This window comes from Diorhabda carinulata, chromosome X (genome assembly GCF_026250575.1).
Source record: "Diorhabda carinulata isolate Delta chromosome X, icDioCari1.1, whole genome shotgun sequence".
Classification (NCBI taxonomy): Eukaryota; Metazoa; Arthropoda; class Insecta; order Coleoptera; family Chrysomelidae; genus Diorhabda; species Diorhabda carinulata.
Window position 1 is genome coordinate 58,260,128 of NC_079472.1, and position 17,720 is coordinate 58,277,847.

At 33.8% G+C, this 17,720-nt stretch overlaps 1 protein-coding gene across 1 annotated transcript in view; it reads left to right on the plus strand.

Annotated features, from left to right (window-relative positions):
- Positions 1-3,620: 3,620 nt before the first annotated feature.
- LOC130900790 (max dimerization protein 1-like) overlaps positions 3,621-17,720 on the plus strand; it is a 302,666-nt gene continuing 288,566 nt past the window's right edge. The window contains exons 1-3 of the mRNA XM_057811660.1: positions 3,621-3,818; positions 3,921-4,014; positions 17,595-17,624. Of these exons, the coding sequence (XP_057667643.1) occupies positions 3,761-3,818; positions 3,921-4,014; positions 17,595-17,624 (182 nt within the window). The 5' untranslated portion in view covers positions 3,621-3,760. The remainder of the gene's footprint in view (positions 3,819-3,920; positions 4,015-17,594; positions 17,625-17,720) is intronic.

Below are 17,720 nucleotides of genomic sequence, written 5' to 3' on the forward strand. Positions count from 1 at the left end.
TAATTATTTCTTTTATATCTTCATACTACAACTACTACTGTGGCACTCAAATCCAAGTTGATTTTTGGCCTGGACAAGAAGTTGCCTCCATAATTTTTCTATATGCTTCTTACATCTTCACCCACTTGGTAATTCCATCTTGCTCTTGGTCTTACCAGAGGGTGCCTCCCTTCTGTTTTACCTCTCCACACTCTTCTTATTGTTATCTCTTCATCCCTTCTTTTTACATGACCCATCCACCTAATTCTTCTACTTCTTATCACTGCCACAATATCTGTTCTCCTTCGAAAACTGGCCTATATATCCTCCTTAATATTTTATTATCAAATGTTATTAACTTCTTCTGGGTGTATTTTGTTGGTGTCCACACCTTAGCTTCATACAATAAAACTGGTTGTATTATGACTATTTTCGTATTTTTTGACAGCAGTTTACTTTTAAAGGCCGGTTGACATGATGCAAGACAACATGCAAGAAATTGCATGCAATTCCTTGCAAGATCAAAATATAACATAGAGGAATATTGCACGTCGTTTGACATTATGCAAGTCTGTTACAATTACGTCATGGTTACCAGTAATTAAAATTCCAAAAGTAACAGTAAACAATTTCCTAACCTCAAACTTCATTCAATCTTTTGTGGATAATTTAAAAATCAAAAAAAAACTAGGTAAAGAAAACAAGAAACAAATGGTCAGTACATCACTGGTAATAATTATATCTGCTGCTGCCTTTTTTTTGGAGTCTGATGGAAAAAGAACGGCGCTGGGGATGATAGGCCAGGCCCTGGCTAGATAGGAAAAGAAAAACCTGAGTTTAGCTATAGAATTAGATGAGAAAACATACAAAAATTAGTTGAAAATAGATGAAAAAACATTTGAAAAACTTGTCAGGAAAATGAAACGTAATATCATCGATTAGAAACTCATTTCTCTTTAAAAATGCAACTTACAGTCCTTGGCCAAATTATTAGACGCACTGCTAGATTTCATGTAAAATATTAATTACCGGGTGATATTGTACCGTTTTAATGTTTTAAATTGCATTATTTTTTTATTTTTATATTATCTAATATATGACCAATTAATTTAACATAAATAAAACAACATTAATTTGATAATGATGATGATTCCACACATGAATAATCTTTTCTAAAAGCTGGGTTTTGTTAGTAATCATATTTTTAGCTACTTTTCTTTTCATTAGCTCCCACACATTTTCAATCGGATTCATATCGGGTTAATTACCCGGTCAATACAACAGAGGGATATTTCCTTCTGCCAAAAAAACTTTGACAGACCGAGCAGTGTGGCAGGGAGTTCTATGTTTGCATGAAAGTGAATGGTTTCCATTTGGAAACCATTCTCTGAGCTGCGGAATCAAGTGATTTTGTAATACTTCTTTGTACTGATCTTGCCTCATTATTCCTTTTACGACGTACAGACGTCCAGTGCCCTTGCCGCTGATGACTGATCAAATCATCACTTTGGTGGGATGTTTAACCGTTGGAACGACACAGTCAGGAACTTTTCTCCACAACGACGACGCACCTACAGAGCTTTATCCTGCAAAATTTCGAATGTGCTTTCGTCACTGAAGCAGATCTGTCAAAAATAGAAAAAAATATTCAAACTTTCATGTTTTTTTGCTTTATTTAACTGAAAATGATTTGAATGTGTAAATTTTTGATTAAATTACAATATCTTGCCGATCTCCAGAAGTTCACATCTTTGTCTTTCCATTGTTTGCCCCACTTCAGGCGCTTTACTTTCATTGCAGCTGTTGACTTGGATTTCCTGGCGGGACGACAGGCCTTAAAATCTAGCTCTTTCAATTTTCTTCGAACAGTGCGTTCAGAAGCTTTTACGCTAGCATCCTGGAGTTGTGATTTTATCATCTTTAACATCTCTCTGACCGTGGAGAGAAAATTGGTTTTCTACCGCATCTTTTCTTTCTTTTTGGACTTAATTCCTCTCCTGACTCAATTTTCTTTTTTATGCGTCGTACACTAACTTCAAAAACCTTCAATCTTCGTGAAATTTCGCGGTTTGTAAATGTTTTCGCATTCACAAGGGCCTTCATTTCAGCTTTTTTACGTGGTGAAAGATCTCCTTTTTTAACACTACAAATAAAATAAACAAATAACTGAGTAGTATTAAACTGTTAAACAATAGCAGTTCATAAAGCCACAGAAACACGCCAGTACCTGACGAGATTCCGATCGCGACTAATACAGGTTTGTACTTGTTTACGTTCATGTATCACATTGTGAACACAGTGTTGCCATATGTTAAAAATAAATACAAATAGGTAGTCTACAACAAATCTTCAAAATAAAAATTAATATTATTGTAGTTTAAATATACAATTACTGCATAAAAACTCTTAAGAAACATAAAATTATTTAAAAAATACAGTGCGTCTAATAATTTGGTCAGGGACTGTACACGCAAAAAAAATGGGACCGAACCGATAATGTTGCTAGTAGGATATTGCATGAGACGCCATCTATTGACATGCGATTTTCGTTAATAAACACAGATCGCTTATATTTAGATGGATTACGGCAATGTTTTTTGTTCTAACCAAATTGACGTCGAACTTGAATTATTTGATGGACAGTTGATATAGAAAAAACGTCCCTACGTTTCGGTGCCGACAATATTCATTTTGTCTCTCGTTCGAGACACTTTATGTATACTGCGCATGCTTCATGCGCGCAAAAGATGCGCAGAACTAACTGAAACGCTCGGAGGAGAGATGGAACGATACGCTATATGATTTACTTAGTCGGAACACCTTCTGTGTAGGAAGATGGTCGTAGCATTTAAAATTCACAATACCATTTTTTAATGTTTATAAAACAATAAAATTAGTTCGTATTCTGGCTTTGTTGTTCACTTCTATTGAAGTTTAAAACAAAATTAATAGATTTCGCCCACTTTGTAATTTTTGCGGATTTCACAAGTGAAGTATAAGCTTCATACGTCAGTTTAAACTACAGAAATACAACAAATCTATATATGTAATATTCCTAATCTGATAATCCTTCAATTATAATAATAATCTAAAAAGCCAAATTCAGCGCCATCTATTGACAAGCGATTTTCGTCAATAAACACAGATCGCTTATATTTAGATGGATCACGGCAATGTTTTTTGTTCTAACCAAATTGATGTCGACTTCCGGTCTGATCTTGAATTATTTGAAGGTGGTTCCATATATGGACAATCAGGAAACATGTCCCTACGTTACGGTGCGACAATATTCATTTTCTCTCTCGTTCGAGACACTATGTATACTGCGCATGCTTTAGGATGCGCAGAACTGAGCTTGAACCTCATAGGATAGAGAAATCGTTGCCATTCTGTCTTCCTTAGTCGAAACAGTTTCCACTAATAGGAACTGTTCATATTACATATGTGGTAAATCCTAGGGACTTAAATTCTTCAGTATATCTTGATACAATAATTAAATATCAAAATTTAATCATTTTACAAGTGAAAAGAGGAAGTTTACAATTTCGAATTGGCAACATCGATGTAAAATTCGCGGAGCGCGATAAAACCAAGAAGCGAACAACTTAGAGGCAGCAACCGCGCGCGCGATATCGATAAATCGAGTGGTGAGTGCCAACAATATACCGTCAGTTTGTATTCGACGCGGAGAAGGTGAACTTGTGTGTGGTGCTAAATTGCTACTGTTTTATTCGGTCGAGAGATAACGGATTTATCGTAGTATATCTAATTATTTAATAATATGAACTCCATTGAAACTCTTCTAGAAGCTGCTGAATATATTGCTAGACGAGAAAGGGGTAGGTAAAAACTTCGGAACTTACAATCTACACGCTCTATTTTTATATAAAGAATCAGCTGTTTTCGATCGAATTATAGTATAGCTGTTTATTTTGTTGTAGAAGCAGAACACGGGTATGCTTCAACCTTGCGTTTTCCAGATGATCTCAGGAGTGTTATCAAACGGCCAAAAACGAAAAAATCTCAGGGAAACAGGTGAGTTTGCGAATGTGAATGTAATTCACTACGTAACTTGCGTTCCTTTGTTCTCTCTAAATACTATCCAGTTGACAGTTCACGGTTTGTTTGATACATACCTTCCGTTATGACATTCGAAACTAATTTTTTATTTGTTTGTTAAGTGGTCAAGCGTATTTTTGCTATGCAAATTTGTCTTTTAAATATATGCAACTTGTAATTAATTCTGAATAAATAAAACTTTGTTCTTCGCTTTGGTATGTTTGAACAACAAAGTGAAATTAAATTTGAAGTGCAACAACATCTATTAAATATAATTACGTAATTTATAAAATTCATAATAATTGGTGGTATCTATATGCTTCCTTCTGATTCTAGGTATGCACTCAATAGTGAACGACCTTTAAGGTCACGTTCATTTCAAAATTAATATTCATTATATCATTAATGTTAATCTATGAAAGATTCATTGCTGATTATGAAATTTATGCAAGATGAATCATATTATTAGATTAGATTGCGTGGACATCTTTTTTAATTGCTGTATTTATTTGAGAGAAATAAATGTTTTGTAAGAGAATCGTTTTTCTGTTCACCTTAAGTCTGGTTAACCTTCAATAGACTACTATTTATTTTAGCACCGTTCACCATTATGAAAAACTAGTGCATAGTACAGTGGTTGCCAAACTTTTGAGTTAGTAACCCATCCTAGTATTTATAAACCTAAAAATACTGGGCAAAAAAAGTACACAAACTAATTTATTACAAACGAACATTTATTTCTAGTATTAATCAAAATATATAAAAAGTGTAACAAAAAAGTTTAAATGTTCATTTCAACGAGAGGAGTGGAACTTTTTTTGGCCAACAATTTTTTTCTTAAACTTTGGAGATTATATTGTAGCCGTCATTCTGATGCAATTGTTCAAATGTTCATCAATCAGTTTCTAAATTTGTTTTTTATGAATTTCATACTTGGAAAAGATGCTTCACACAAGTATGTAGAACTGTAGTATGTAGCTTTCAATCTCAATGCAACTTGAACCACAATTGGATAGTTTTCTTTGGTGACCAGAGGCCAGACATTTTCAGTGGTAGAGAAGGATTTTAGATACAGGTCATTCTGAAAATCAACAACTTCTATTTCAACGGCAGCCTGATCTCCACCAAAATGTTTTACAACACAAACTGAAAAATCTTCTTCATCGATCTCTACAACGGGAGAGTTGACGAACTGTGCACCAATCAATATATTTTTTAAATCTTGGAATCGTCGATCAAATTGTTATCTAAGTCCGAAAGAATTTCCACGTATTCTTGGTTATTGGAGGATTTCGTTTGTCAACGATCCGCTTCAGACTAGGAAAGTGCTTGTATTCATGTGTTATATTTTCTGGAACGGCTCGAGCTTTTTTGAAAATGATGTTACATCTGAAATCATTCCAACGATGTTCTTATCTTTGCTTTGAAGCTACAAGCTTAAGCCATTCAACTTTTCAGTTATATCAGTAAGAAAGGAAAAATCTTGTAGCCATGTGGGATCTTCCAGTTCGGTGAGATGCTCACCCCGATCTTTCAAGAATTTCACCAGTGCAGGTAGCAACGTTGCATAACTAACTCTGCCTCTACTAAGCAAACGAACTTCTATATGAAGCAACAGATCACCATACTGGCATTCGAACTCTTCAATTAGTTCTCTGAAAAGTCGTTTTTTTTTACTATTTTGACAACTGTTTTCTTGACATGCTTAAGAACTATCCACACAGTGACTGCTGATGTATGATGCAATGGTAAGACAAAAATTTTGGTTTGTCACTGTCTACGACACAAGGCAATGAATCCTTTTTCCACGGCAACCATTGTATCAGCTCCATCCGTAGCTATAGCCACCAACTTTTTCACAGGAATGTTTTCAGGTTCAATGAGCTTTTTGAATGCAAAAAATGTATAATTTCCACTTGAATGCCTAGTGAGCGGCACAACCTTTACCAGCTCTTCTTTCGTTTCAAAATCTTCAAATACCATTCTTACAAAAATAGCAAACTGAGCTGTATCAACTCTATCAGTTGATTCATCAAGGAAAAATAATTACAACCATCAAAATCAGTTTTAAGCTGTGAAACTGAATCAGAACTCATAGCTTCAACTCCTCACATCACTGCATTAGCAGGAACCTAAACAGATTTAATAGCAGACATGATCTCAGCTTGATTTTTGAAGTTATCAAATAATGTATCTGTAGCTTCTGAAAATGCAATTTTAATGAACTCACCATCTTCCTACAGTTTCATATGTTGAGCGATGACATTGGAAACCCGGAATGACACCTCGGTAGCTGTCTTGTTCTTGTCTAGTGTTTTAAAAATTGACTGTTATCCACTTACTTTCTCTCTTCTTAGAGCTGAATTCAGCGGATTATCTTTTACAATTCCACAGTGAACTGTCCCGACATGACGCTCAACATTACTCACATTACAAAGTAAACACAGACATTTATCTCTAACTTGCATAAAAAAATAATCGGCTTCGCACTCCTCATGGCCATGATAGTGATAAGTTTCCGGCATTTTTTGCTTGAATTATCCATAGTAAAAACAAACAAGGGAAGAACTTAAACGTGTACACGTGAATTGATTACATACGGCATAGACATAACCTCACTCTGGCTACACGCGTGACAATAACAGTCTGCGAAACAAAAACTTGTAACTCCGGCAATGACTAATCGGCTGCAGCGCTCGCAGCCAACCCGGTGGCTCGCGATCGACTGTTTAGCGACCACTGGCATAGTATTTGAATATCTGTTATTCTTAGTTTGCAATGGAGGTGATTAAACAAAATTACGTCAATAAAAATCTACACTACCGGTCAATAGTTTTTGCCCAACTTATAGTTTACGTGACACTCAATTAATCAAAACAACTTGATCGATTTTGATATTTATATATCAAAGAAAAACTACAGTTATGGTTACAAAATTGAATTTTTGCTTAAATTATTTCGGTGCACAACTTTAACAATAAATAATCGTCGTCTATTTGGTTCCTTACGATCCACATCCCACACAAACTCAACGGGTTGAGATCGGGCGACTGTGACGGCCAAATCATAACTTTCAGAACATTTTTCCTTTCCGATTCTTTCAAAATATCTTCGCGCTGCTTCGAGGAATGCTTGAGATCGTTGTCATGCTGAAAGATGAATTTGCTGCCGATCAAGCGCTGACTAGAACATACTACATGATCGTTTAATATGTTTTATAACTTTCTTTCTTCAAAATCCCTTAAATTTTTACCAGGTCCCCAGTCTCCCTTCCTTCAAATGACCCGATAACCATTAGCGAGCCTCCGCTGTGTTTTACAGTCGAGATTACACATGGATATAACATCCGTTCTTCCTTTGACCTGCGCTTAGACTCATAAACCTTAAACTTTGACTCATCACTCCATAAAACTCGACTCTTCCTTCATCTAATTTTTAAGTTCTTTAGTCCACTGCAACCTCTTAATTTTATTATTTGACTGCCAACCTTCCCAAAAAAGCAGCTTTGCTCAATTTCCTTTTCATTCTAGAAGTACTCAAAGTCAGTTCCGTAGATTCATCGATATTTACTGCTATCTCTGTGTCAGTGAGTCGTCGATCAAATTTACTGATCAATACTATACTTTGTCTTCAGCGGTTGTGGTTTTTCGAGGCCGCCCTGAACGTTTTTATTGCCAAAGCTCCAGGTGATACAATTTTCCAAGGGACGTCGAGGCAATGGTACGGTTCCTCTTGCCTAGACTATGAAGACATGCGATTAATGCACACGTTTCAACCGATAGTTCCTCGATTTTGTCCATTTTAAAACTTACAAGTCTGAATTTGCGAGAATGCAAACGATTCGTTTACGAATTTTACAAAAAGATGTTTTGGTCCAAAAAGCTTAAAGCACGGCACGTTCTTGCGTCTCACAGGGCTAACTGCGTCTAAACTACAATCATAAACATCCAGGGAAATAATTCATAGTTGAAGTATAATAAACAAATCAGCCGGTGCTTGCAAGTTTTAACTTGTTAAATCGTATAAAGTGAACAAATAACGAAAACTATTATTTTTGGTTTGTAAGACATCGTTTCGACCTTCCCGTCATAATATAAAAGAGAAATTTATTGAAAGGTATTGTTTTGGAAGGTAAACTTCTTTCCCAACTTCAGACTCTGAAGACGATAACTTGGTTATCGAAACGCGCGTCAGACAGTGTAATTTTGATGTTGGTGTAAACAGTGTGTTAAGTTTTATCCGTTGTTGTTAGAACCCACTTACTATTATCTAATTTTTTATTAATACTGAATTTTTATCTTTTTGGCGGTACTAAAAAATTCAATAACTATTACTCACAATTTGATTGTCCTGTAAAATCGTTTTACATTAGGCACCCTTAACAATTATGGAATTCAACAGTATATTTAGCTATTTCTAGCAATGCTGGGTAGGATAATGCTTTATTTTTTTTAAATTCATTTTTGAATTGACGAACAAGATATTCAATATCCATTTTTATGTAAATCTCGAAGTAATATCAAACAAATAAACTCATTTTTACTATTTATGTTTTATACTATTGAAAGAAACGGAAAAGTTTCTTTTTTATACTCTCATATAAAATGTCCGACTTTCACCAGAAGCTACAAAGTTTATAAATAAATTAGATAGCTTATTGCATCGTCTAAATTTCATATATGTTTCTCAAAGTACCATTTCAAGACTTTTTGTAAATGCAGACAGCAATAAAATGGGACGAACATTCCCTTAGGCACAGTGAAAATATGTGAGTACGATCGTAAGGGCGTCCATTTTTATGTAATAATTTTCAAGAAAATGGACAACTATAATTAAGAACTTTTTACTATATTAGTTCGAACCTATACAATATGAATGTTTATTTAACTAGAAAATGATGAAAAAGGGGTAAAGCAGTCAATATTATATCAGAAATGTTACGAAATTAAAGAAATAGAGGGCAATTCATACATCGAATTAAAAAAATTGACAAAAGACTAGACTGAAATCGTGTTTTCGTGCTAAACGTGCTAAATTCCAGGAGAGTATCTTAGAGAAATCGCAATACGTCTTTAGGAATGGAAGAAATACATATTTAAAAAATATTTGGCAGCCTAAAACAAAATAAAAAATGATTGGGTCAAATGGACATACACACACGAGCGTGCGTGAGAAATTCCCTCCCTCCAAGCATTCACCCTCGGATAGATCCATGGATGGATGCGAAAAAGGACATTCCATCACTTCCTGTCATCCAGGTACGCGTCGCAGTTTCGCGCGTAGACTCCTTTCTCTACCCTGAGCTCTATCTTTTTGTTAAGAGTTAACCTGTTGGTTATCCACTCTTTGTCTGGACGTCCTAATGAGTGTGTGTGTGTGTGTGTGTGTGCTTCGGGTAAACCCTTTTCTATCTTCTTCGGTAAAAAAGATCTAATCCGAGTAGTCCTACTCCTTCTTTACAGCTGTCCCCGATGTATAAGGGGGTCATCCCATGTGTCGGCCTGTTTTTTAGGGATTTTTTTTCTACGACCAGTAAATAGATGGAGCTTTAAGTTTATTATCATTCATTAACATATATTTCGACAGTATAAATATAAATTTTAAGCTAAAAATATTGTGTAGAACTTGAGTTACAACGTTCTGAACACCCCCGCATCGAAAAAATGAGCTCGCACTTCCTCCACGATTCCGGCTGATTGGCTTATCTGAAACAAAAAAAAAACGACGTTCTATTCTGTAAGCCTAAATGCACGGAATGAACTATTACCAAATGAATATTCAAAAAATTGGACTTTTGGTAGACATTTGAAATAAAAGTTGTGAATTTTGTGTTTTCTTTTGTTTTTTGCTATAAAAAATCGAAATTTTGGAAATTTTCGATTGATAATAGTTCATTTCATGCGTTTACATGTGTTGAGTGTGCCCTATAAATTTCAAGTCCTTCGGTCAAGCCGTTTTTGAGATACTATGGAGGAAAGTTTGAAAAACACAGTTTTGAGAAAAACGCGTTTTAAGTTTCAAGACCATTTAAAACTATGAAAATCTCAATTTTCCCTCAATCAGCGATGCCTGGTCCATAGAGTATTGCTTCCTATAACTATAGAAATTTCTGTTTAAGCCTGTAGAAACTTGTCTAATCTTCTATAAATGTATAAATGCCAACTGCCAACTCAGCGCTCCGAACAGCTCTTTCTTCTACCTGCTGTATCTTTAAATCGATTTCGAATTTTCAAAAATCACTTCACTACCGTATTCTACACATGTTAAGAAAGCAATTTATGAAAAAAAATCGATTTATTGAGCCCATAATATGGGATTACCCCCATAACTCGACAATTCCTTATGAAGTTTGAAGTACCGTACCTTGGGGTTGGCTAGGAAAACGTTGGAAGAATTTTGAAAATTTTCGACGCCATTATCAAGAGAAGGGCCGAAACAAAATAATATCAAATGATTAAAATAGAAAACTAAAATAATATGCTTACCATCGAGAACACTGTTGACATTAACACAATCACTGTTGGTCTTCAGTTACCTGTCAGCATATATGCGCTGTTTTAAATGACAATGGATAATGGAAGAAGTGAAAACAAAAATGGAACATATACAAATAGTATACAGAAATATGGAAATAGTTGGATTCTCTGGATGTGTTTTGTTGAACATTTGGTATTAAAACTAAAGAAGAATTGAAGCAAAATTGATTAACCTGGAAGTAGGTATATAGCATGAAGCAAGCAAAATAGATGAAATACAATTGGAAGAAGTGAAAACTTTCTACTTTTCAAGCGTTGACGTACTGAGCGATAGAAATTAAGACGCAGAGGTGAATGAAAGAATCAGTACGGCAATTACACTTCATCATGCGCGAAAAAGAACTTTTCCAGGAAAAGAACAAGAAAAAGGATTAAACAAGAAACAAAAGCATAAGACATTACGAGGATGTATTGATATCTAGTTAGCCTAGACCAGTTTCATGCATAAACAAAATATTGCGTTACCACAGCAACGAACAATAAATTATTAGAAGTTTCAGTGTAAAGTTTGACTTCAAAAAAGTAAACCAGTGTTAGGCAATAAATTAAAAGAAAAAAGATCGATCGGGAAGGCCAGTTTCTGTGTCGTTCCCCGAAAATATCGATGCAGTTCATGACATGATTTTATCAGACCGTCGAATTGGGCTAAAACGGATATCTCAAGTACTGAATATTTCATACGAACGCGTTCATCATATAGTTCACGTCAATTTGGACATGAGAAAAATTGCTGCAAATTGGATCCCCAAATGTTTGAATGTTGACCAAAAGCGTGCAAGTGTATAAGCATCGCGTTCGCTTTGTACTCGATTTGAAAACGAAAAAATTCTTAAACAGAATTGTTACTAAGGATGAGACTTGGGTACATATCTTCGATCCAGAAACGAAGAAACAATCGATGGAATGGCGACACTCTGGTTCTCCAAGTCCTAAGAAGTTTCGTGTCCAAAAATCGGCTGGAAAAGTTCTTGCTTCAGTTTTTTGGGATTACCATGGAGTAATCATGATTGATTTTTTGGATAAGAGTAGAACAATAACTGGAGATCAATATTCGACATTACTGACCACTCTACGGGAAAAAAATAAACAGAAAAGACGCTGAAAGCTATCCTAAGGTGTTTTGTTTTTGCATGACAACGCACATACACACAAGTCTCATGTTGCCATGCAAAAAATTCGTGATTTAGGGTTTGAATTACTAGAACACCCCCCTTATTCACCAGATTTAGCTCCGTCCGACTATCATCTCTTTCCTCAACTGAAAAAAAGTTTAATAGATCGTAAATTTTCTTCTAACGAGGAGGTAATAAAAGCTTCTTGCTCTGGTTCGCAGAGCAAGAAGAAACATTTTTTTGAATGTCTAGAGACGTTGCAGGTTCGCTGTAATAAATGTATCCAATTAAAAGCAGAATACGAATAATGAAATATTTTGACATTGAAATTTTGTTTGGTTCTATAGTAGGCTAAAAATTTTTCAATATATCTTCGTACATAAAATGTAATAACAAAAAATTGGAAAGCAACAGTTTAGATTGTTTCAATTGGATAGCAATAGAACGACAAAAAGGATTTGGCAAGCTAGAGAATTGAATTTGAATTCAATAACTATTTCTTCTTGCGAAATAACTATTCAATAAGTAAATTCAAAAGTTTCAATAGTTATTCTACGGTATTCAAAAATGTTATCAGGTTTTTTTTCAACCTATGGTTTTCGCCCTTTGCGGTAATTTGAGATTTAATATGTCATCAGTAAGGAACTTTAGACATATTAAAAGAAACTGCAAAGTGCAAACACGCAACACGAAGCTTCTTCTTTTTGGACACAAATGACTAGAAAATCTTTGAACAACTATAGAATACATATAAAGTATCTAGACGATCACATGCTTTGTGGGGCAAATATGTTTCCTTTTTAATCATTCTAATCCACTTTACCTACGAAAAATTTGACATTTATTACCCAATATTATGCTAATTCTAAGAAATTTTCACAGAACGTTGAAAATTTGTTTGATTAATTCATAAAATATGAACTGAACTTTCATAAATTTTGATTATTTTTCATTCCATAAAAGTTGACAGTTTAATTATATATCAGTATCAAGTTAAAAATAGAACTTGTTTCAGAATAAACAAACATCCCGAAAAAAAAAAATATTCCGCAAATAGCAATCAGTCAGGGAAGAGGTTTTCACTTAAAACACAATATTGGTAAAACGTCTTATTTCTTTCAGGAATAACGTTCTTTCTTTTTGATTTGAAGAAACGATAATAGTGATAACAAACACTTAATGGGTTAGCGGCGAAGTAATTTCGATTTTGTAGTATAAAATAAATCACTTTTTTTAACAAACAGTAGTTTTGGTTGGGTTCTTTCCAGAAAACAATTGAACCAGGTGCGTAGAGGTCATCGTCATTTGTGAAATAAATGGTAATCAGGTGGTGCCAGATTAGGGCTGTATGGGGGATGTGGCATCACTTCCCAGCCAAGCTCCAATAGTTTCCCACGAGATGTGTAAGGCCTTGGATTATCATAATGGAACACTAAACCTTTCCGATTCGACAATTCTGGCCGTTTTTCTTCGAGAGTATCATACATTTTCATTAATTGTTGACAGTAAACATCAGAATTGATCATTTGGTTCATTTGAAGCACCACAACACCTTTGGAATCCCGCCAAACTTCATCGTGTTTGCTCCGTTATCGTTTTCGAACTATGTTATGCAGAATGTGATAGTCCAATGTGTTTTTGTGAACAAATAAACTATGATTAAATGTGTACTAAAATGAATTAAATATTTTATAGTACCTAAATAGTTAGGTTAGGTCATTGGTAACAGTATTCAAACTTTGTATTTCTACGTATGTTTCATTTTGACATTCTTTTAAATTTTCAAGAAGACATATATTCGTTCGTACCTATAGATACATGAAGGTGGTCAAGGAAACGCCTCTGACGAGTTTACATATTATTAGTAATGACACTTTTCGAAAGGCAGGTAAAGGGATTACCGTTGTGACTAATTTACATCCGTCCAATTGTATAATGACGTGAAATTCATCAGTTTATTATTGAATTTACAAGGTGGATTTACCAAATACTCGTCTGTGGGGCAGCAAGATATGTGAGCAACATTATAACGAATATAGTCCAGATAAAATTAACATCAATTATTGTTGCTGGTAGATTCAATAAACATAAACAATATTAACAAATATTACAGTAGGAATATGCATACAAATCCGTTAATTTATAAAAGATCTTCAGTTGCAAGTCTGTTATCTATTAATGAAAAAGCTGTTTAGAAGTTTTTGCAACAATTTCATAAACTCTTTATTCAAATTTTGACAAAAAATTTTTCATCCTTAAAATTTGAAGCCCTTAGAAGCAGTAGTTGTAGCAAATTCTCAATATTGCTTCAGTTTTATCTTTTATTATCTTGAAACACATTTTCAGTTCAAAGAAAAGTCAACTTAATTTTGGGACAAATAATTAATTCTAATTGTAATTATTTAGACTAATAACCTTCATTATACGGTTTAAAAATGTTGATAAATGTTTATACTTCTTAATGACAATATTGGGAGATAAGAAAAATAAAAATTATGAAGATAAAGACTTATATTCAACAGATAGGAACGAATATGCGATATTCGACCAGTTGCTTTAATAGACAATATTCTGCAATGTCCTTTGGTAAACCAGAGATATGACACGAATCTATCAATCACATAACCCACTGTTAATTTTGCTTGACCAATATCAAAGGCTTCTCGAGGAAATCGAAGCATACGGTGAAATACGCGGAGGTGTCTTCTGGAACATTCATTCGGATGATGCTCCTGTGCCTTCTCCAGTTCAAATTTGAACAGAATTTACAGCTCATATCAGTCCTGAAGCACCGCACTTGATTAACCAATTGAAATTTAATGATCTCCTAAGAGATTTGGATTTGCTCAAAGAAACAACTAAAGTGTTAAGTTTAAGACTGAAACGGTGGAATCTGCTTAAGACGGGACTAAACGTTACAGTTTATATGTTGATTTGTTTCCTGAAGAGGACGACTCAGTGTACTGTAATGACATTGAGGGTTTGATGTTGAAACTGGGTTATAAAAATAGGAGACTCTTAATTGATTCCCCAAAGTCAAGTCTAAAGACTGTACTGCTGTTCTATAACGGAAATAAATTGCCATCACTACCTTTAGCTTACGCAGCTTATTTGAAAGAAACATACGACATTACAAATCTAGTGTTGGAGAAGATAGAATATAGCAAAAATCAATGGTTAATCTGTGCAGGTTTGAAAGTTGCTGCTTATGTTTTAGGACTACAAACTGGTTATACAAAATACCGTTACTGAAAGAGCCGAGAAAGAAATGTATGTAAAAGCAATATGGCTGCCAAGAAATGTTGGCGCTCCTGGGTAAAAAAATGTGAAGAATGAACCTCTAGTTAACCCCGAAGAGATTATAATACCACCTTTGCACGTCAAATTAGGGCTAACAAAAATTTTGTAAAAGCCATGGACAAAGATAAAACTGGTTTCAAGTTTTTAAAACAAACTTTTTTTCTTTGAATGACGCTAAAATAAAAGAAAGTTTTATGACAAAAAATCAATTAAAGATCCGGCAACTACTGATCTTCTCAATAGTCTGACGTCATCAAAAAAAGCCTCAATGCATATAAATTGAAGTTGTATGTCTTTGAAAGTACATTTTGTACATTCCCACCTAAATTTTTTCCTGAAAATATGGGCGCTTCAAGTGAGAGCGTTTTCATAAAGGTAGCTTCACAATTGAAAAGTGTCATCAAAGAAAATGGAAACCAGAAATTCTTGCAAACTACTGTTGGTCTTTAATTAGAGACACTACGGAAGACATCTGAAAACATATTTTTTAGTACTGATAATAAAACTGGAGCTTCATAAATCTTTTCACCTCTCTTATTAATTTTTTATATCTTTATAATTACGAATCACATAATTTTATCCACGGGGGAAAAATTTATATATTTTTTTTGTTGAGTATTGAATCAAGTATGGATTATAAAAACCGTGTAATAATTTCAGTGTTGCTGATCGAACGTTTACCCATTCAAGAACTTTTATTGATTTTATATTTTTGTGAATTTAATGATTTGATAAACTATTTTAAGCCGACCATTGGAATGCTTCAGGAAGCTAAATTTTAGGTGCATCAGGTAACAAATTACGGTAATTCTTGTGAATCTACACGAAATATTCATTCACTAGAAGGTATTTTTAATGAGAAGTTTCCTGATCGCCGGCCCGGTTCAAGAACTTATTTAAGTGAGTTTCTCCGTAAAGTTGTAACAGGGGATAGTATATTAATGATGTAAAATAATCTGGAAGACCACAAAACTTGCAATAACAGCTTAACATCAACAATTTTGAGATTGGTTAGTTGTAATTGACAAAGTGAAAGTTTTAGTTTAATAGACAATGAACCAAATTTTTAATAATTTATGCAACTAGTGAGTAAAGTATTACTTTTTTTCACGACTAGAACGGTTTGATCGCACTCGTTTACCAGTGAAAAAAAGCTACTTCACTCACGAGTTTCATACAAAATTTTTTCTACGTCTATAGTTAACTGATTTATTTTTCAAATATACAATAAGTTTCGAGTATTTACTGATGTTTACGTCGTTATTTACCATTAGAGTGCCTTTCAGTTTTGAATAAGTCGACCAAAGTGAAGCTATTTAAGCCTTTTTTAGTACACCACTCCGTGAAAGAATTAAATTCCTTTAAATTTTGTTCCCTGGATTTTTCAGGGAGAAAATTCAAAGTCGCTGCAGTTGCAGCATCAACAACATCTTAGCAAATGAATAGAAAAAAACGTGAATATTCTAACGGACGTGGAAAAAATTTTATATTTACATATTTTTTCAAATCTTGTAGTAAAAAGGTAGGCGTTTAAAGTTTTTTTATACTATCATTAGACGTTGAGATATCAAAAGTCAAAGTCCGCTAGGTACTGACAGAATACGAATCCTTCATTTGCCCCACCAGCCGTACCGGTGCCGCGATATAGTTTTTGTATGCCCTTTTCGTACATATTCATTGTTACAGTGACAATAAGAAAACAAATAAATTAATTTACAGTTTTGATCCAATAAACTAACAAATCAATCACGAGCTAAACATTTCCTATGGTATTCGTTCTAAGAATGAAAATATTGACTATAAAAGCAGCCCACAACAGATTTTTCCCTGGTATATTACAATATATTTAATGAATCCCATGCTACTTAAATGTTTTTACCAAAAAAAGCTAATACTAGCTGTACGTCTATCTGCAACAGCGATATATTCCCATAGAAAGCGTGTAATCAGTTCAGGTTTTTTGCATTCAATTCTTGTATAGCTGTAGATGTATCAAAACGAAAGAAACTTTGGCAATTATTAGAGAGAATTAATTAAAATAATCAATATGTGATCTTATTAATCATAATGGCCTAATGACATGAATTGACGTGAATTGCCGTCAATAGACATCATAGATTAACATCAAATGACATAGATCACTATCAAATGACATAGATCAGCATCAAATGACAATAGACGTAAATTGATTTCAATGGATGTGAATTTATGCCATTTTAGTTCATGTTTATTAATAAATATAATAAATCAATTATTATGAGAATTGTCGGTGAAAATTTGAAATTTTAACTACTTTCAGTCTTTATCAAAATATTTTGACATTAGTCGAAACGTCAAATTTTCACCTGCCTTTATAAAAAACTAATTTTAAATTAATAGAGACGATTTAGAAACATGAACATAACAAAAAAGGTCTAGGAAATTGAAGAAATTGAATGAATTTATTAATATTTTTATTTTCTAATTTTTCATGGAAACTTTGTATTATAAAGTTTTTGTTAATATTGTAGACTGACTGACTATTACTGATTGTTGACTGTAAAAAATGCGCTAGTGAAGACTTTTTTACTTGCTTCGTATTTGAGATTTATTTATTTTTCTTTTACAGGACATCGCATAACGAACTGGAAAAAAATAGGTGAGTTTAATGTCCTAATTCTTTTTCATTGTAATTTACTAAAATGTAAACACTGTTTTATCGCTATATACGAAGATGGCCCCAAAAGTACCTCGC